Consider the following 21572-nt stretch of genomic DNA (forward strand, 5'->3'; position numbering starts at 1 on the left):
TTGAAGTCTGAGAAATCGAAGTGGAAGTCTGAGAAATCGGCGAAGTCAGGAAGGACCTATATTTTTACACATTCAGTCTATCAATCTGCAGTAAGTACACCGTAATAACTAGCTTTTTTTCTTTAAAATAATGATGATAAAATCTTTAAGTTTATATATATATATATATATATATATATATATATATATATATATATATATATATATATATATATATATATATATATATATATATATATATATATAATATTTAATTATTTATAAGGGCTGGTTCGGGTAAGAAGAGGAATCCATATCCCCATAAGATTTTATAGTTATTAAAGTTAAAATTACATTGCAAAAAAATTGATTACACCAGTTTAGAAGTCTTTCTATATATGCAGAATAAAATTGGTGATAAATTGGCTTGTATATATACAATTCGACTATAGGATCTGGAACCTCCTCCCCCAGCATTTTTAGGGTTTCGACATGTCAATGGATAACTAGCCTAAACATTATCTACATTCCAAGCACTAGAAAAAAATGTACCCACAACTCGATGTTACGTGAGGGAAAGTTGCATTCCGTCCGACATTGTCACCCCCTTGGCAAATCTCTCTCTCTCTCTCTCTCTCTCTCTCTCTCTCTCTCTCTCCATAGCCAGTTCAATGTGGTGGACTTCCTCTTCTGTATAAGGAGCACCCGACACGGTGTGCATCAAAAGTAAAATGAACAAAATAAAATTGTAAAATAAAAAAAGGACAGGACAGGAGTGAAAAAGTTAGTAAAATTTGGTTCAACTGTGCAACAAAATCAAACTTAATTGAATCTTGTATAGATAAATTGGTGGAGTAAAATTTCATAAAATATCTCAAAAGCCTCACTCACTTGTTTTTAGGTACATGTGGCATAAAATACTGATAAAACACAGTATACATCCTTCTTGAAGCACTACATGTATGGGAAGATCCCTATGTTTTGTGGGTCGTAACAGAATTCATTTTGAAAAACTTAATAAATGAAAATGGAAGATAAAATTCTAAGATAAATATATTATAATCAGGGACATAGTCAGAAAGTATATATTTATCAGATAGGTTCCTGCAATACTCAAGTTTCTAAAGAATAATCTTATAAAATATCTTAAGTAATATGATTCGGGACTATCGGGCAACCGCCCGTTACTAATAAATTAATTTTATTATATAATGGTTAATATACAGCATTAAACCACCTTTTGCTGGGAAATGTATATGTTGAAAGAATTTTAAAAATCTTTCATCAAACTTCCATGGTAAATATATTATAATCATGCAGGGACATAATATTTAGTCGGAAAGTATAGATATTATCAGATAGGTTTCTAAAGAATAATCCTATAAAATATCTTCAGTAATATGAATGAAACTTTTATAGTGGTAAATATAGTTAAACATATATAATTAAACTATCTTTTGCCGGGAAAAGTAGGCCTATATGTAAAAAGAATTTTTATTTTTTTTATGATTGAGAATCAGCTGATGGCAGCATTTATGATTCATCATGATCATTATCGTTAGAAAGTCAAGGACACTCTAAACGGAAGTGGTAATTTTCGGATATCCTCTGAATTTTACTTCAGACTTCAGGTAAAAACGTTAACATAAACATCAAGATGGCTACAACAAATACATCAAGTGCGACAGCACAAAATGCACAAAACAGAAGAGCACAGGTACTGTAGGCATATAAAATAATATTAAACAAACAGGATGTACAATACTTTATGTACATCAATTATCTTAGAGAGTGATTGTTGACAAAATCAAGCGATATTGCAACGACGCATTACACGGTTCCTGTTTGAGTGTTTCTAAATCAGTAAATGTTTTACAAGTATTTGGCTTTTCTAAAAAGTCAAATCCAGCATAATCAACATAAATTCTTTTTTTTTGGTAAGAATTTAGAAAAGATGAATCCAGTGTCATCAACAGAAAATAAGACTTCGCACTTGATCGAATTTATTCTACTTAGGTCTATTTGATTTCTTTTTTAAGCATGAAAATAGCCGGTAAAAAATAGTGACAACACTTGGAGATCTAGGAAAACTACATTCAATTTCAATACACTAGGAACACCAAAACCTAAATGTATATCTGTATATTGTTTTGACTGAATTTAATTAAATCGTTGTAAAAATATTACAATGGCATGTTTGAAATTAATATGTCATATTTTCCCCTCGCAAAGTTCATTTCTGTTATTTAACTTTCAATTTCCCATGTCAAAAAAGCTCACACATTTATTAACCACAACAGCTCTGAAAAGTGCTAAATTTATAATAAAGATGAATGATAAAACATAAATAGGGAAAATAAGAGAATATAAACATAAGCATTGAATTCTTATTTTGGGATGTCCTCAGTCGAAAAAATAACAGCACCTGTTCATGCCAACAAATTATCATGCCACGCTAAAGCGCAGTATTCAATTGGTCAGCAAGGCCAAGTGCTGTTATACCATTGACTAAATCTAATGCTGTCTTATACCAAGATATCAGACAATAAAAATTTTTTTATGAATCGATAGCAAATTATTCTGATAAGAATAAAATAATGATGTTTTAGATCATGATTATAGGATAAAAGAATACAGGTTCTAAATCAGTGCATGTCTAAAGTGTATCTGATCATGATTTCATTATGAACCGCAATAACCACAGGTGCATGGGTCTTAATGCATATGAAAATGTATGATACTTTATATACATAAAAATATTTGTATGTGTATAAGATATCATACATATTTATGTATATTAATTAAGACCCAGACACCTGTTGCAATAACTGGGACAGTTATAATAAGGAGTACTGATTGAATAATTTTTTTTATTTTGGAAAGAAGAAGAGATTAGTTACTGAAAGCAGTCTTCGCCAAATCTTTTTTTCAGTACATGCCCTTCGGGCAGGTTTAACCACTTTTTACACTAGCCCGAACAAATATTTACATGCCCAGAATTTTATCTATAGTAACTTTATTCTTACTTGCCTTTTCATGCCAAGGAGTGATCCGAAATCAATTTCTATCGATATATTGTCTCACCATTAATATTGTTTTCAACCTGTACACTTTTTTTGTCTCCTTTGCAAAAGAGTTCCTTGGAAGTCGCGTATTGTTTTCAACGTGTATACTTTTTGTGTCTCCTTTGCAAAAGAGCTCCTTGGCGGTAGAATAAACTGTTGTTAAAATTTTATTTGGTGCTACACTTTTGATGAAAAATCAGACTTTTAAGTACATTTAATGTTATTGGTATTATTTAATTTGATAATATGGAGGCTTAGGCCTCAGAATTTACATGCCCTTCGGGCTTGTAAGTATGCAATTTCCACATGCCCGCTCTCAATTTTACCAGGTCCCGGGCTTCAGACTCCCGGGATTTGTCGAAGACTGTGAAAGAAGGACCTCCTCTTTTCTCTCTCCTTTTTATTCCCTCAAAGAGCATTATTGTCAATTAAGTTTTAGATTTAATGGTTCAAGTTTTTGGAGGATCAATGCAAAAATTTTAAGTCCTATCATGTCTAGTTCAGAATATGTATAGGTTATTAGCTACACATACAACAATTTTCCATGGCTCTTATTGTTGTTTTTTCAAACTAATTTTGGTGGTCACTAATATGATTCTAATGTTTGCACACAAATTTGTATTGTATATAGATATTTGAGATAGATCACTGTTTGTATTGTATATAGATATTTGAGATAGATCGCTGTTTGTATTGTATATAGATATTTGAGATAGATCGCTGTATTGTATTGTATATAGATATTTGAGATAGATCACTGTTCGTATTGTATATAGATATTTGAGATAGATCACTGTTCGTATTGTATATAGATATTTGAGATAGATCACTGTTTGTATTGTATATAGATATTTGAGATAGATCGCTGTATTGTATTGTATATAGATATTTGAGATAGATCACTGTTTGTATTGTATATAGATATTTGAGATAGAATCACTGTACATTATCTTCACTTTTTCCTCCAGGTGATGATCGGGGAACTCCCTAATGATTTCCTACGAGTCTCCTACAACAACACACAGCAGCAAGTTATGGGGGATGAACGCATTGCCCAGATCCTCCAAGCTCAGCAGCAAGCTGGGTTCATGGCCCCCATCCCCGCTAACATACAGGGACGTCTCAGTCTAACGGTTGTACAGGTAGGGAACAACTCTTATATGATGATATAACTGCTGTATCATCCACAGTCTAAAAGACATGGATACGATTTCAAAATTAATATGTGGTCAATTTTATTCAAATTTACCCTGGTATTAAAATGAGAGATGAATTGAGAACAGTATCACAATTGTACATACCCTGGTATTTTGATTTTTTTGTTATTATAAAAGAAGTAAAGACATCATACCTATTCTGTAACATCTATATTTGAGTGTCTCATTCTGCCTTTGAATTCTTATTCATAAAACAATACTACTATCAACAGAACATGAATCTTTTCAGGCTAAACTAGCAAAGAATTATGGAATAACAAGAATGGATCCCTATGTCCGAATCAGAATTGGTCACTCTGTAATAGAGACTCCTACAGCTTACAATGGATCAAAGAATCCACGCTGGAACAAAGACATCAATTTGTAGGCATCAGAAATATGATTCGTTATCAGTATGATTAGTTTTATTGGTTTATTGTACTTCATGTATGTAAAGGGCAAATAATGCAACTTGTCAAAGTTATATTTATTTCATGTATACAGTATACCATAATTTTTCCGGGGACATGTTTTTGCTGAAGGGTGTGGGGGAGGGCTCTGTCATGTTTTAGTAATGCATTTCTGACGAGGTTTAGAGTATGTCACATCACTCATAATTAGGGGAAATGATCTTCTCATCAGGCAAATGGAATTCTTCCTTTTCCTTATAAAGGAAATTAAATTTTCTAACAAAAAAGGAGATAAAAATTAAAATGAAGGATATTAAGTATTACATACAGGGTAAAATTTAGGACAAACCATTACTCAAGGCGAAACGGTACATGGAAGTATAATACTTCCTAATTCAATACTGTATTGAATATTTTTTGCAATGCAATCAAATTGTAAGATTCCTTCTGTGTTAAGATTTAACTGAATTCAGAGACTGAAACCACAGCAAGTCTATCAATAATTACATTTTGAATAACTGAATTATTTATTACACTGTAAATGCATTTTTTTTTTTACCTGTAAGTGTTTCTTAGGAAATGAAAGCTACTTTTAGCTCACCTGAACCAAATGCTTAAGTGATTGATTGATTGTTTGTATGTTGTTTTATGCCCCATTCGAGAATTTTACACTCACATAGAGACGTCACCATGTAACTGTGAAGGGCTTCAAATTTTTACCTTTACTCGGCACTCAGGGCCACTGAGCAGTGAGGGATCTTTATCGTGCCAACGCCTGCTGTGACACGGGGCCTCGGATTTTAAGGTCTCATCCAAAGGACCCGCAACTTTCACTTCAAAGTGTCGAGCGCATGGCGAAGGAACAGTTGCTATGTACCTATTTTTTATCGACTTAGGTCAGTCATGGCTGAGATTGGAACTCACGACCTTCCGATCACAGAGCAAACGCTCTACCTACTGAGCTACCGTGAACAGTCTTAAGTGTATTTTGCTAATCGTCTGTTGAAATCGTAAACTTTTCACAATTTCATCTTCTCCATCTTAACCAAACTTGGTACAGAGCATCCTTGAGTGAAGGGGAATCAAATTTTTTATCAAATGAAGGACCACACCCTCTTTCAAGGGGAGGTAATTATGAAATTTTCTCAATAACCACTGGAAGAGAGATGAATCTTTTGTAAAAGTTATGTGAAAACTTCATTACATAATGTAGATTCAAATTTGTTCAAATCATGACCACTTGGGCTAGGGCAGGGCCACAATTGGCAATTAAATGCTTTCCTAGTCATATTTATGTAAAAGCTTCATTACATGTGTAGATTCAAGTTTGTCCACATCTTGACTCCCAGGGGTAAGGTGGGGCCACAAATCCAATAGGCAATTAAACTTTTACATAGGAATATATGGGAAAAAATCTTTAAAAATTTTCTTCGCAGGAACAGCAGAATGTGTATCAGGTGTACTGATTGAATATATATAAGTCTGAATCTGATAGAGAACATCCTCACTGTCTTTGACTCTTTTTTCACCAAATTATAAAAATGTAAATGCACTTTCTAACATTGCTGTGCCTTTTTTGTAGGTATCTTCCCCATGGAGTTGATTCTATGTATTTAGAGATTTTTGATGAGGTAAAAATTTATTTATATATGAGAAGATAGATTTCAAAACACTGCCATATATAAAGATGATTTAAATGTAACATTACTTTTTCACTTAATTTCTTTTATAAAATGTGCATCGGGTTTTCTGATTAGAATAGTTTATTTATTAAAAATGAAAATGTCAAATGGAGTTTGGTAATTTGTGTTGGTATTATTTCATACAGAAACAGTTTACAATGGATGATCGCATTGCTTGGGCATATATTACCATTCCTCAATCTGTCCTTAATGGGGATACTGTGAATGAGTGGTTCCCCCTGAGTGGTCGTCAAGGAGATGAGAAGGAAGGCATGATTAATCTAGTTATGTCACTAAGCGTAAGTTACTGAGTTAAGCTATTCTGTTGTATAGTAGGTATCCATTGTTTTATTTATTATGTTAACTTGCTTAATAATATGTGAAAGATCCAACAGCAGCATATAGTATATTACACATTCTTTTTCCAGCAAGAATAGGTTTGTCTGTCATACAAGGGGATTTAGTATAAGGTAAAAGTTTAAAATGCTGAATTGAAATACATAAATTTTGTGGAAGGAAATCAGTTACAAAAATTCTCTATAATTTTTTATTAGGCTTTATTTGTGTTCCAGAGAGAGAGAGAGAGAGAGAGAGAGAAAGAGAGAGAGAGAAAAGAGAGAGTTAATTCAAAAAGCATTCTTAAACACAGCTAGTCTGTTTATTTAAATATAAATTACATTTGTACATGTATCCCCCCCCCCTTAACAAAATATTTAAAATGAAAATTTTAAAAAACCTAGTGTGTAGGAATCAGCATATCCATCTGTTTTTGTAAATTTTGTCAGGATATAACTGTATGTGACAGGGAAGCATTCAAATTCATACCAAAGATAGTTTATGGCTTTGGGTGGGTATTAGGCCAAATAAAAAAATATATGTGGTTCCGGTTACCCGACCTTCCCTATTTTATACCCCCGACCCTAAACTTTTTTTTTGGCAATTTTCATATTTTTTCCGGAATTTTCCCCGATTTCCATCAATGGCTCCAGTTTAAGTTTTAGTTTCAGCAATGATGGCCTCCTTGCAAAACATAGTTTAATAGTGTTAAATCCAAAGCAAACTAGCATGTAGGTGTCCCCTACCAATATTGACTAGTATATTATCACACCACATCTAAATGCCATTTGCAAAGCAGTGATAGGTATTATTTCTAAAGAAAAAATTAAGAAAATCATTTTGGTAAAAAAAAAAAAAAAAAAAAAAAAAAAAAAAAAAAAAAAAAATCCCTGCCTACCTACCCTAATTTTTTTGGAAGTGTAACCGGAACCACACATATTTTTTTGTTTGGCCTTAGTCTACAGATACCAACATCTTTGACAATTACATTCACTGCCAAAAAAGTTTTGTCCAGGTACAGTGCATTAACTTTGGAATGAAATAAAGTGGAAGTTCATTTTGAGCCTGATCCGAAGTTATTTACTAATGGTCAAGGTCCCTTATAAAAAAGAATGAAATATAGCAGTGGTATAATTTTTGTGAGTGTGTTCACAGTATCTCTAGTTTTATACTACAGTAATTTGTGGCATGTTTACATTTTCATAGGAGGTACAGCAACCAGCAGTACAATCCACCACCCCCATTCTTTACCAGCAGCCTGTTGTGTACTACCCACAACCTATAGGTAAGTCAATAACAAGCTCTCTACCAGTGGTGATAAGGTCAGTCTCCTGGAAAGGTATACTCAAGGCTTAAAGGGAATATGGGATTATTAAGGCAGTTGTTTGGCTAAATCAGGTCCTATTCTACACATTAAACTAGCATTCAATAAAAATAAAATTAAAACATCCACTGGGATTGTTTACTTTTATATAATTTGGAGTTGATTGTTATCAGTATCCTTTGGCTGTAACATTCTTAACAGTGTAACTAAATGAAAGCTTGTGGTATTACAGGAGGGTTCCCTATTGCAGGTAATGTGTTTTTGTGTCGGCATAATTTAGGTTTTTACTAACTGTTATTTACATGTATATATAATCTATTTAAACTTTACATTGCATTTTGATTTACAACTTCTATTTGTCATATGCCCACACTTTCTAGAGAAAGCTTGGGTTTGTTTTAAGTTATCTCCATTTATCCATCTATGATAATCTCTTATCAGTAAAACTCCTTCTACAGTTTTAGAGATATATGCCAAATATTTTGGATAATTTTTTTCAAATATCTGTTTTGGTACCAGAGACCTAAAAAGTGTGGCCCTGTAAAAAGCAGGAGCCCTATAGGAATCATTTTCCATCTGTCTAGTTGTCCTTAATGTGACAGGATAACTCAAATAGTTTTCAACATAATGTTTTCATATTTTGTACAGAAGTACTTTTCTATGAGATGGAAACACGTACATGTATTTTTGGGGTCATATCACTTGAATATTCTTTGGGTGCTTCAATTTTAAACACATTTTATTTTTGTGTTTGCGATGCAACCTATGCATATAGAGATAGGATTTTTGAAAGTAAATTTAAAGCATTGAAATTGCTAAAATAATGTATTGTTTGACAAGCAAATTGTTATAGACATTTCAGCCTATATAATGCAAATTTATCTCCTTGTCCTGTAAGATGTTTCAGTCAAAAGGATATGTGTATATATAAACTTTTCAATTTTCTTATATATGCAAATCAGTAATTTCAAAAGGCATATTTAAGGTTTTTGTCACCTTTCTGTTTTATTTGCAAGACATTTTTGTGTTGTTATATCTTAATGGAATTTTGGTGCATGTTCTAAGATTTTCTACAATTATAGTTTATGTACATATATTCAGAATTCATCAAGTTAGTTTTTGGTAATGTGTGTTTATGCATGTTTTGGATAAAAATGAATAGTTGTCCTGCAATTTTTATTGCTCCTTTATACAGTTATTTTTATTTATGTTACAAATACTAATTTTGTTGTAGATTTGGTTATGAATTATCATGGCAGTTCTTAAACTATGTGTATATGTAGGTCATGGCAACTACCTGTACAGTACTGTGTTAAATCGAACTTGAACTTGCCTTTGTATTTTCTTTAATTTGTTACACCTGATCAGAAGCATCAATTATGTCATTTTCTGCATGTCTTTAGATAAGAATTTGATTCATTCTCTTGGACCTGGCCAGCAATTTAATATGGGTACTTCAGTTTTTGTATATGAGTGTAAACCCATATCAAGGAAAAATAAAAATATAAAGGCCATTTACAATATGTAATTTCCATAACTTTACATGAAGGAGAGCGCAGTGCCTGAAATACATACTGTTTACATTTATTTCTACCGTTTTTAGATGTACACAATTGACAAACAGTGAAGTCAACACTTGAGTCAATTTTATTTTACAGTTCAACCTGTACCTGCTGGAATGCCAGCTTACCCTCAACAAGGGGGGACCCCCCAACCACAGCGCCCTCTATACACAGAGGAGGACTTCAAGCAGGTTAAGGACATGTTCCCAAATATGGAGGATGAGGTCATAAGGTCAGTGCTGGAGGCCAACCGTGGTAATAAGGACACAACAATCAACTCCCTTCTACAGATGAACAGTGATTGAGACCAATGTCCAATTAAAACCAGACTTTGTTTTATAGGGGGAAAAAACCAGTGCTACTAAAATTATAAAATGTCTTTAATAATAACTGTATTAGTTTTCACAATGAAATATTTACAGGTAGTTTAAAGTATAGAGTAATCGGTTAATGATATATACATGTAATCATATAATTGTAATTGTAGCAGCCAGAGCCGTATGAATTTTTTTTTACGACAGTAACATGAAGTGCTACTTGTAGTCTGTGTAGCCTTTATCTTATCTTCTCTATTAATTGATATGATGCCATTCTAGATACCATAATTTACCGGTTTGTCTAAAGTTGTAATGTAGTAAAGTTCAGCTGAATTATATATAGGTACATGTAAATGATTCCATTCATAGTGTTATTTTATTCAACGTAGATGTAATTACTAAACATGTACATCTAATACAATACAATGAATTACTTTAATAGTTTATCATTCAACATAGGTGTAAAACAGACTCTGTCTGTCTGTGGCATAATTTTGTTTACATTGTTGTTTTGTTATATGTGTTGTGTGTTTGGATCATTTCTGGGAATGATAGTTTCTGACTGTGATATATAAGAGGAGTGCATGTCATACATTTCTGCAGAGCAGGATGATTACTTAATGATTAAACTTTAAAATTCAAAACCAGATACTGTTGTGTTTTCTTTTTGCTCTCTTTGCCATTTTAGTCCTGGATTTTATTTTCATTGACGAAAAAGAGCATAAGATGGCTGCTCACGTATAAAACCATTATTCTTCCTTATCAAAGTTCTACAACTCTTTGTGATAATTACAGTTATGGCTGTCAAGAGTTGTCTTTCCTTTATCGTTGGCTTTCAAAATGTGATGCATATTCTCATCTTCAGGACAGATGAAACAAAGGTACAAAACAAACTTTTATCAAAAATCTTGAAAATAAATTATCATGTTTATATAAAGTAAAATTAATAAGTTACCGTATAGATTTTAATTTTTCATTCAAATTCAACACTAGTGGGATTTTATGTGACAAAAACTTGTATAGATTAATAAGGATGGTTGCAGAAAGGTAGAATTATGAATGAGAAAGTTTTTTAATAAATTATAAATTTATTATTCACATCACTTACAATCCAAAATAGGTCAAAAAAGATACACAAATCCAGACATCCATTTTTTTGTTTGTATCATCTGTCCTTAAACTCCAACTGAAGTTGTTTTTTTTTTTTTTTTTTTTTTTGAATCCTGAACCCTAATAGGCAGAAATCAGTAAGTTCAGGAAAATATATTCAAAACATGATCTTTCATTATAAATCAATATTTTATAATGCACTGACAGTAATTTAGTTATTAAATTCTATGAAAAATGGGGGTATAGCTATTGGGAAACCGTTTACCTCTGAATATTTACAAGTCTATAAAATTATCCCAAAATCATGTTTGTACAACTTCTTTAGGGAATAATTGTATATTTTTCAAACTCTGCATAAAATAAATTAGATTTTTCTACTACAGACCAACTTAATTTTTCATTATACATGTATTTACAACAACAACATAATTATTCAAATTAAGTTTGTATTTTATTAGAAGTAGAAGTACAAATCATGTGAACACGTAAATTCAAGATCTGATATAACAAAATGGATTAAATTGATAAATCTTCAGTTTGAAGAGGAATGATATATCTGATGGAATATCATGATAAAAAGCTCAATGACATGTATCTCTCAGATTCAATTAAATAAGTTAAAGTGCAATGCCTAAGTAATTTGCTTGTTTATAAAGGAGTTATATTTTAGCTCATGTCCAAGTGATCAAAATTTTGTTTGTCATCTCTCTGTGGTCTATTGTCTTTAAACTTTTGACATTTTCATCTATCTTTTCGGGGACCGAAAAGACCATCTAACCAGACTTGATAATAAGCATCCTCAATGATACAAATTTGTTCTAATAATTGAATACCCCACACTCCCTCCCACAAAAAAGAAGAATGAAATAAGAAATTAAAAAAAGTGAGGTCATTATAAAACCTTTAGCACCATACTGATTGAATTTCTTTACTGATTATCATGTTAAATTTAATGATACTTATGTTTGGTTTGCATTGCACATACTTGTCCTCCATTGATAATGTACATTATTTTTCATTTAAAAATATGCTTATATATTTATCCTGTGTTTAAAAATTTAAAAAAATCTTGCATCATGATAAAATTAAATTGAATAATTTCATATACAAGTTTATCAAACTTAAGATTTATAAAAAAAAAAAAAAAAATTAAAAACACATATGAAACAATACAGTTACATGTATCAACTAACCCTAAAACATTTTGAGGCTGAATAGACATGGCTAAGGGATGGAACCTGTGTTTTTGAAAATCTGTCAGTGCTCTGCATATCCAGAACATGGACATAAGTTTTACTTAAACTTAACAGTCCCATTTTATTTTATGTGCCACTGTGATAAAGAAAGTTATATGATTTAATTCAATTCTTTCTCAAATTGAACAAATTTAATTAATGGGTAAAATAACAATTGTGTATATTAATCATGTAATTCTTAGTTTAACATCTACAGTAACATCAGGAGATTCTATAGAGTTCCTGACCTAGATAAAGCTGAATGTGCTGATCCCATTCCTGACATAGATAAAGCTGAATGTACTGATCCCATTCCTGACCTATATAAAGCTGAATGCACTGATCCCATATGACTCCTTATATGGTAAGTCATACAGCTTTTTGACATTGGTTTCCAAAAATCTGTGTCTCCATATATGGAAAGTGACACAGATTTCTGGCACAGGGTTTCCGAGTTTTAGAACCATGTGATGTAATTCAATATTTCAGCAAATATTCCATGCCTTGACCTCTTTTTGGCCTGGCTTTCTATACATATTTTCCATAGGAAAAAGATTGCTATAGTCACAGGTTTCTGGATGACAGGAATCCATATCTTTGCCATTTCTAAGCCGCCCAGACTAGCTGTTCAAATGGGATGTGTTCAAAATATGTGTTATATAATTTAAAATATGTAAAATATCAACTTTTGATAATAAATATCCTTGTCTACACCCAAAATTTCATATGAATGTTTGAGAAAAAAAACCCCATCAATTACACATATAAACATTGTAAAACTGAGTCTCATTCAATATGAATGAATAAAACTACCATGATTACTTAACAAGTTTAACACAAAAGAACCCATCAACTCCTGACCAATAATTGGCTTCAGTGTTCAGAGTGCACAAGTTTCTCTTGTTCTACACAGAATTTCCATGACTAACAAGCTCTAGTTCTGACGGCCCGGATCTGACATTCATCTCCTCCTTGTAGAACCTCCCGCTGTTTCTTCTGGACTCCATTCAGACATCCCTCCCAGTCCTTCCATTGGCCAAAGAAGCAACGATCTAAAAGAGAGAAGCATGAATCCTTTTTAGTAAAAAAAAAATCAGGTAAAAAACATCGTTATTAGTTTCTTAAAACTGAGCTTAATGCAAATTTTGAAAAGTAAGGTCAAGGTCACTGGAAAGGTCAATGTCAAAATGTTCATGAAATTGAATAGCTCTCCTCAATATGTATGAGCACATAAGGTTTGATTAAAAATATTTTGAACAGTTTCTTTAACTGAGCTAAACACAAATTTTTGAAAAGTGAGGTCAAGGTCAAAGGGAAGGTCAAGGTAAAAAAATGATAAGGCTCATCAATATGTATCAGCATATGAAGTTTGATAAAAAAATATATAGAATAGTTTCTTTGAAACTGAGCTAAAAACAGTGTGATAGAAGGATGGAAGATGACAGAAACACTATATGTGCCTGCTCTTCATGGTCGGGCAATAAAATAGCCAAGTAAGACAAAGTCATATACTAGCTAGAACATTGTATATACTATATAGTGATCTATGATATGATTAGTGAAAATGAAAAAATGAATCACAATCAGTTCACAGAATGATTTAGCAGCTGCTACACTGACAGAGAACCAGCTGACCACAATATAAATCTATATTCTCTATTCCGACAAGATGATTCCGAACTGAAGCATTTTCCATCAATCAAACCTCATTTTCTTCTTTTATTTTCACAGCATTCAAACACATCTGAGGTCTATTTACTAGACTTTCTGATGACATCTGATCAAATATGGACACAAAAATGAAAATATCAACTTCTAATTAAAAGAATTGATATTTAGGGGTCACCTTGAGGTGAGATGTAATGGCACAGGGCATAGCAGGTTATGTATACGTCATACATATACATACACACAAAAGAAAAAAAAACCTTACCTCTTCCATCTGGTCGTATACACAGTCTGTGAATCTCTTTTGTTGATTTACATTTTATGGCGTTTCCCTTCACTAGGGTCAGGACTTTCGTCCTCTTCTTAGTCACTGGGTCACATGGTCCCCACGGACTCACTGTGTACTTACAGGAGTTTCCTATTGTATATGTTTTGTTTTTAAATATGTATTACTAAATCAGTATGTAGAGAAGAAATGACTATATTCATGACATTAATGATTCCTAAAGATGCATTTCTTAATTATTGATTAGTATACTTTGAAAACCATGAAAAGAGTTGCAGGTATAGAAATAAATGTTGTACTAATCCATATGTAAATCTAGAGTGAGGGACCACCCCTCCCCTCTGGGATTTTCAGTTTCCAAATCTGTATAGTAAAGAAAAGAGATGACCTTGGAACACATCCCCGCTCTTCCCGAAAATATGTCATGCTGACAAATGGTGACATGACATATACTGACATCATGTACATAACACTCAAATCACCAATCACACAGCACTTACACCAGAATGTGCATCCACCTGAGTCCAAACTATACATAAACTACCAATAAACCTTTTTTCTTATGGTTAAAAAAAACAATTTCTACGCACTATTAAACACCCAGATAACATTTTACAAAATGGCAGAACACGTGGTAATTAAAAATGTATACTCTACTGGAAATACATGTATATATATTTACCAGTTTAGTCACTGTTATAAATAAAATTAAGTTCACAAGTAAAACATGATCAATGTAGAACAAATCAACTGTACATTTATAGAACATGTAGAAGCAGTATAGCTAGTGTATAGACTACAGTGTTCAGAGATTGAGTTTGACATGTGGGGCTCTGATACTTGAAGACAAATGAATATTGAAAAGAATTGTTAGCCTTTGTTCAACACTGATTGCTTCTTCCTCGGGAAAAATTACTTGCAGGGACCATTGCTACAAAATATTCATTTTCCCCTGCTTCAGTTTGCATTACTTGTTCTGGGGCAAGAATACAAATGTTCTTTAAGTAAAGCTGGTGTAAGTTTCCATGCCAGAAGCAATAGATTAAGGAATGCGGAAAGCAAAGGGACTGTGTTTAGTAGAAGTTTAATTGAGGCTCCTGAATACAAATAAGGTTTGTAACTATTAGTGACAGTTTTATTGAGGGAATCATTTCCGAGGACAAGACTGTCGATGTGTCATGGTATAATACTTAATTTCTGAGTTCAACTTTTTGAAATATCATTTACGAGAACTATTTGGCAATGCATGCAATTAAAAGCATCCATATAAACAAAATGAAGGAAAGCATGACAATATACTAGTTAAATATAGTTTTCAGGAAAAAAATCAAATTTAAGAAAAAGGAAATGAAAATGCTCCCATAAAAGATACCAGGGGTACTCACTCTTTCTAATCCTTCTGCAGTTCTTGGTCAGAGTTCTATACTGAGCACAGAACTTTGCACTGTTGGGTTTGAGTCGATCCTGGCGTTCTACAAGACCAGTATTAGGATCACAGCGCCCCCATTTACCAGCCTTGTATTGACATGCTACAAAAGATGACAATTAAAAGAATTACTATATTTAAGTAAGATTCTTCATAGTATTTAAATTTAAAATTCTGTACAATTTTAAAGCAAAAATTTGCAAATTTATGTCTTATACTGCAACAATAACAAAACTCATTAAAAAAAAAATCAACCAAACCTCAGTGAGCATTATCAACTTTGCTTACATGGTTACTAACATTTTCGGCATGGTTTACGCATGATCTTTGTTTGTTGGCAGTGATTAAGGTCACCAGAGGTCAAGGTCAGTGTTTTAGCCATTGTGTCTGTGGTTTCATCACAAGCTTCCCATGGACCATCTGTGTATTGACATTTGTGGTGACCTATAATAATAAATTAGATCTGTGTATCAACAGGTGTGGTGACCTGTAATAAATTAGATCTGTGTATCAACAGGTGTGGTGACCTGTAATAATAAATTAGATCTGTGTATCAACAGGTGTGGTGACCTGTAATAATAAATTAGATCCGTGTATCAACAGCTGTGGTGACCTGTAATAATAAAATAGATCCGTGTATCAACAGCTGTGGTGACCTGTAATAATAAATTAGATCTGTGTATCAACAGCTGTGGTGACCTGTAATAATAAATTAGATCTGTGTATCAACGTGTGTGGTGACCTGTAATAATAAATTAGATCTGTGTATCAACAGCTGTGGTGACCTGTAATAATAAATTAGATCTTTAAATGTGTAACCGAGCATTTAATGGAATTGAATGTCTTGAGTACATGAAAATGAAGATATTCTTAAAATCTCCATATGCAGCCACTGAAAATATTCATGTATATCATTTAATTTAAAATTATATTTATGTGTAGTTTGATTTTGCAACCTTGCAAACTAACTTTAACCTTTTCATTAAAGATTTAACTTAGCTGATCCAAAACTGCAGTTCTCAAATCTATTTCTTCCTATAAACATTTAATGGTGTAGGCACACTAATTATAAAATTAGATGTGAATAACTCCCTAGAAATTAGATCCTATTTTGCTGTGAGTTAGTCAAGTGAGCTAATCCCTGCTTCAAAATTTGTATCAAAGTGTATTGCTGTAAATAGACTTAATCCCCATTTTCTGTGCATTAGTCAAGTGAGTTAACCCCTACTTTTGAAATTTGTATTATTACCTGGTACATGAAATAAAAGAAACAAAAAATTCATATCATTAAAGGAGTTTTGGCTTCACCCCAGATAAGTCCTGGCCTTGGGGATAATTATAGCAAAGCGTTTTGGGATCCCTGTAAAAATTCTTAACAATTCCTTGTAAAAATTTATGGTTATTATAAACGAAAATAATGAAATTTACAACTTTTGTAGCAGATTTTTAAAGACCTAAAACTTTAAATTGTTGAACTGAATTTTTTGTTGTTGTTGAAATTATTTATATTTAAAATTCATCAGAAACTTTAGTTCTCTAAGATATTAAGTTTTGTATTTATTGCTTTTTGAACATATTTAGTATTATAACCAAGTTTTACTGTATTTCTTCAGCTATATATGATATAGCATAGGAAACTTGCAGAGAATCTAGCTTAGGCTCTGAAGTCTATGTTTTTTTGCTTAATTTGAATTACAAATGTTTTATTTCCAATGCATTTACTTAATTGCATGCCCTTATAAGTAATGTCAGCTCTCATGTGAACATACTATATACTCTAACATTAGCAGACTGACTGGAATTCTACTGTCACATGATTAGGATATATATTAACAAGTTTTGTGAACATGTGAAAATCCAAACTTTGTTCTCTCATTCAATTATAGCCCAATTCTGCAGGCTCTGCAATGGAGTCATTTTGGTTGATGTTGACAATAATTTTCTGTTTAATGTCATGATTATAGAAGAATTTGAGACCTGAAAGTCAGCCTCATGAAGGCATGCAGTGTAACTGTGTTGATCAAAAATTAGAAGTAAGAGAAAAACAATTGTTTCACGGATCTGCAATTTAATTTTTTTTTTTTCAAATTCAAGGCAAATAAATTCAAAGATGTTGTATATAAAAAAAATATTCTATGCAAATTCATGTATATTTATTTAATCCAGGTGAAAAACCAAAGAGATTATATATTTTTCACTGGTACTTAGAATTGCATTGAACAACATCATTTGCTAACTTAATTATAACAATATATATATATATATATATATATATATATATATATATATATATATATATATATATATATATATATATATATATATATATATATATATATATATATATATATATATTGTTATAATTAAGTTAGCAAATGATGTTGTTCAATGCAATTCTAAGTACCAGTTAAAAATATATAATCAGAAAATACAACAAATTGCATTCTGTTTCATCAAGTGACCTTTACCTGCTTAACTGATTCAAAATTTCAATTCAAAATACACAAGCAAACCTTTGTGAGTAAATGTTATTAGCACATGTACAAACTTTCAAACATTTTAAGTCTTTAAAGGGGCCTGGACACAGTTGCATTGTTTACAATTTTATATGTCTATTTTATTAAAAAAAACAAAAACAACTTCAGTTCAATGATTTGAACTTACATGAATATTATAAGAACTCAATGACGATATTATTCATAACATCATGTCAAACACCCATGTTTGTAAACAGGGCAAGAGCTCTGTCATTGTTAGTGTTTAAATGTTTTACTGGGTGTGTTCAATTTGTTTAGTCTGCATACATCACTGAGCATGGAGTGACAATACTGGTGAGTTGGTTTTGCTTTCTCGCATTTCTACTCTGAACTTTCTGGATTATAGTTTTAATTATATTTCATTAATACACAAAAAAATTTCTACTTTTCTGAAGTATTTTGGATAAAGTTTACTTTGTGAAAAATGGAAGGATATGTGTTAATCAAATGCATCCCAAAATTTGTAGTTTAATAATTTCAAGATAAAAGAAGTTTCTTAACACAATTTTAATATATTTCAATGTGAAATGCTCATTAGCAACAAATAAGTCATGATATTATATAGAAAATTTTAGAAAATATGAGCTTAAATCTGTGTCCCAGCCCCTTTAAGAGTGATCAAATTGAACTCCTTTCCTCACAAATGACCTTGACCTGATTCAATTGATTTCACTATCTGGAGACACCCTCATAAGTCAGGTTGGAGTAGAAATGCACCCCCCCCCTTTTGTCCAAATATTTTTAGAGAAGATCAAATGACACTGTCTCCTTCTGGTCAAAAGGACCTTGTATGTATTAATAGTTTTCTTTTTTTTTAAAACTAATATTGTTGTTGCATAATATGCTCAAACTGAAGGACCCAGCAATTCTTTAATAATACAGTTGAATTGAATTTCAGGGCCTTATCTTGATAATGATACATTTTATGCAAACACATTATTTTTACTCTGAACAGAAATACCAATGCCAAAGCCTTGTATGAACTATAGAAAGCAAGCCATATTAAATTGATACCAACAATTATCTGAGAAAATATTTACACAATGTCACAAAAGATGTAATTTTCTTTACAGACTAAAATATTGCATCTGCGAGATCAATATTGTTTCATTGCTGGAAGCCTTTTGATGTGTCAATCACAATTTTCCAGACAAAAACCGGTTTGCGAATTGGTCCATTGACACTTTAAAGCTCAATATTGCCATCAAGTAATGGGCCCAGACTCTAATATACCTCTGGAAAATTGAGCAAACTTATGCCATCACAACCACAAAATCAATCCTTAAATCCCCCAAAATACAAACTAAACATGGAGCTGGTCAGCAGCCAGGGTCTAATGTAATGTTGCTAGGAGACACTGCACCATTAGACTTGTACAATTTATTAATAAGGGAATTATTAACATCATATTCTGCAATATAGTAAAAATTATTGGATCAGTAAAACTGTAGAAAGTCTTTCCTTTTTCAATGACCATAATTCCATTCTGTCAGGGAAAATCCTTAATTATCTAAATTGTATTTTAATTTATAAAAGTACTTTAATAAATCCATTTTTGGCAACTAAATACATTATACAACTATGGTAATGGCTCAGTAATATGTACTTTTTATATAATAATGGTATATTGTAGAATGATGATTTTATTCATGTTTACATTCTTTAAACCAATATTTTACAACAACAAAAAAAAAAAGAAGATTTATTTGAGAGATGAATGAAGTGATCTTTAAAATTTATGGAATTGAATAAGAAGAGCAGAATGAGGATTAAAGTGAAATCGAAGGTCATAGGGAAGGTCAAAGGTAAAATAAAATTAGACACAATTTTAACTGCTCTTACTAATTTTCATCAGTATACAAAGTTTGACAAAAATATCTTGAACACTAAAGAAGGTCAAGGTCATTGAAAAAGTCAAGGCAAGAAAATAATGACAGTTGAATTGCTCTCACCAATATGTATCTTTGTATTAAGTTTCATTAAAAAAATTTGAAGTTAAGTTCATGGTCATGAGAGAGTAAAAGTCATAGGGAGGGTCAAGGTCAGAAAATTATGACAGACTTCAATTGCTCTAACCAATATGTAACTTTTTATAATGTTTGATTAATAAATCTTGAAAAGTGAAGTTAGGGTCCTGGGAAGTTCAAGATTAGAAAACAATGACACAGTTGAATTAAGGTGGCACAAACTTGTATAAGGCTAGTACATGAAGTTTGGTGGTGAAAATATCAAGATGAGTTTCCTTTAAAAAATGCTAAATGCAAAATAATTAATAGTGAGGTCAAGGTCATGGGGAAAGTCAAGGTCAGAAAATATTTATACAGTTGAATAGCTCTCATCAATTTTATCTTTGTATGGAGATTGATGGAAATATTATGAACAGTTTCTTCCATCTGTGCTAAATGCAAGATGGATATAATGGAGTATAGTCATAAGGAAGGTCAAGGTCAGAAAATTATGACACAGTTGAATAGTTCCTATAATGATCTGTGTATGAGTTTTGATAAAATTAATACCTTGACTAGTTTTTTTTCGAAAAGGCACTAAACCCAGAATAGTATTTAGGTCAATGTTACAAGAAAGGTCAAGGTCAGAATATTATGTCACAGTGGAATAGCTCTCACCAGTATGTATTAATGTTTGAATTTTGGTTAAAATTTCTTGAACAGTTCCTTTTTAACTGAGCTAAATGCAAAGTGTGATGAATGGACAGACAGAAGACAAACACTATATTCATGGCAGGGCATAAAGTATGTCTTTTAACTCTTAACAATATGAATAAAGAATAATTTTACATGTGGCATGAATGTTCACTTAACATTTAGCAAGTTAAAAATCCCTTTTACATTGGCCCTTTGTTCTGTTATCAGCTCATATCAAAATATCCTCAATAAAACATTAGACTTGGGGAATTTTTTTTTAGGTATAATTATTATCTTGCTTATTCTCCTCTGATGGCCACATAAAATGCATATTCACTTCAATCTGGGTTAAACATTGATAGGAGTGCTTAAAAAATTAATCAATTGGTGCATGTTCATGTATACCTTTTCTTGGCAGATTTTAAATCACGATCGAACTTACTACACAAAACAGCATTAAAATGTTATCCAACTTTACAATTAATTAACACATTAACAGTCTCTGACTGTTCATAAAAGTTAATTCCTATTTTCTTTGTTTCTTTTGAATGACATAGTAAAACTGTCATGTCTTTCATTTATACATTATAAGTGCTTATTCATATATATATATATATATATATATATATATAAAACATGTTCTCAAATACGCTCAATTTGTCTTGATCATAAATTTCATTTAAATATTATTGACCTCACTATTAAAACAATCTTTTTTATTTTGATGTTTATATTTTTTTTTCTCTACCTTAGCATCCTCTGACATACATGCTGACTAAACAACCCTCCTGAATGTT

The 21572-nt window shown here is 31.6% G+C and overlaps 2 protein-coding genes across 3 annotated transcripts; one reads left to right on the forward strand and one right to left on the reverse strand.

Annotated features, from left to right (window-relative positions):
• Positions 1-1591: 1591 nt before the first annotated feature.
• Positions 1592-10518, forward strand: LOC133185286 (toll-interacting protein-like). Of its 2 annotated transcripts, XM_061320401.1 has the most exons (8): positions 1592-1696; positions 4013-4186; positions 4491-4624; positions 6233-6281; positions 6479-6631; positions 7875-7953; positions 8225-8242; positions 9651-10518. In XM_061320401.1, the coding sequence occupies exons 1-8, from the start codon at positions 1637-1639 to the stop codon at positions 9857-9859; spliced, it is 876 nt and encodes a 291-aa protein (XP_061176385.1). In that variant the 5' UTR covers positions 1592-1636; the 3' UTR covers positions 9860-10518. The 2 variants fall into 2 exon arrangements, with proteins under 2 accessions (XP_061176385.1, XP_061176387.1); XM_061320403.1 differs by lacking the exon at positions 8225-8242.
• Positions 10519-11435: 917 nt separating this feature from the next.
• LOC133185291 (uncharacterized) lies at positions 11436-16046 on the reverse strand. Its single transcript, XM_061320409.1, has 4 exons — positions 15897-16046; positions 15556-15699; positions 14150-14302; positions 11436-13268 (listed from the first exon to the last, which is right to left on the reverse strand). Exons 1-4 carry the CDS (start codon positions 15976-15978, stop codon positions 13141-13143), a joined length of 507 nt encoding a protein of 168 aa, XP_061176393.1. The 5' UTR covers positions 15979-16046; the 3' UTR covers positions 11436-13140.
• Between the last annotated feature and the right edge of the window lie 5526 nt (positions 16047-21572).

This window comes from Saccostrea echinata, unplaced genomic scaffold, assembly GCF_033153115.1.
Source record: "Saccostrea echinata isolate AGI-Se365-2 ecotype Australia unplaced genomic scaffold, CSIRO_AGI_Sech_v1 ptg000012l, whole genome shotgun sequence".
Taxonomy (NCBI): domain Eukaryota; kingdom Metazoa; phylum Mollusca; class Bivalvia; order Ostreida; family Ostreidae; genus Saccostrea; species Saccostrea echinata.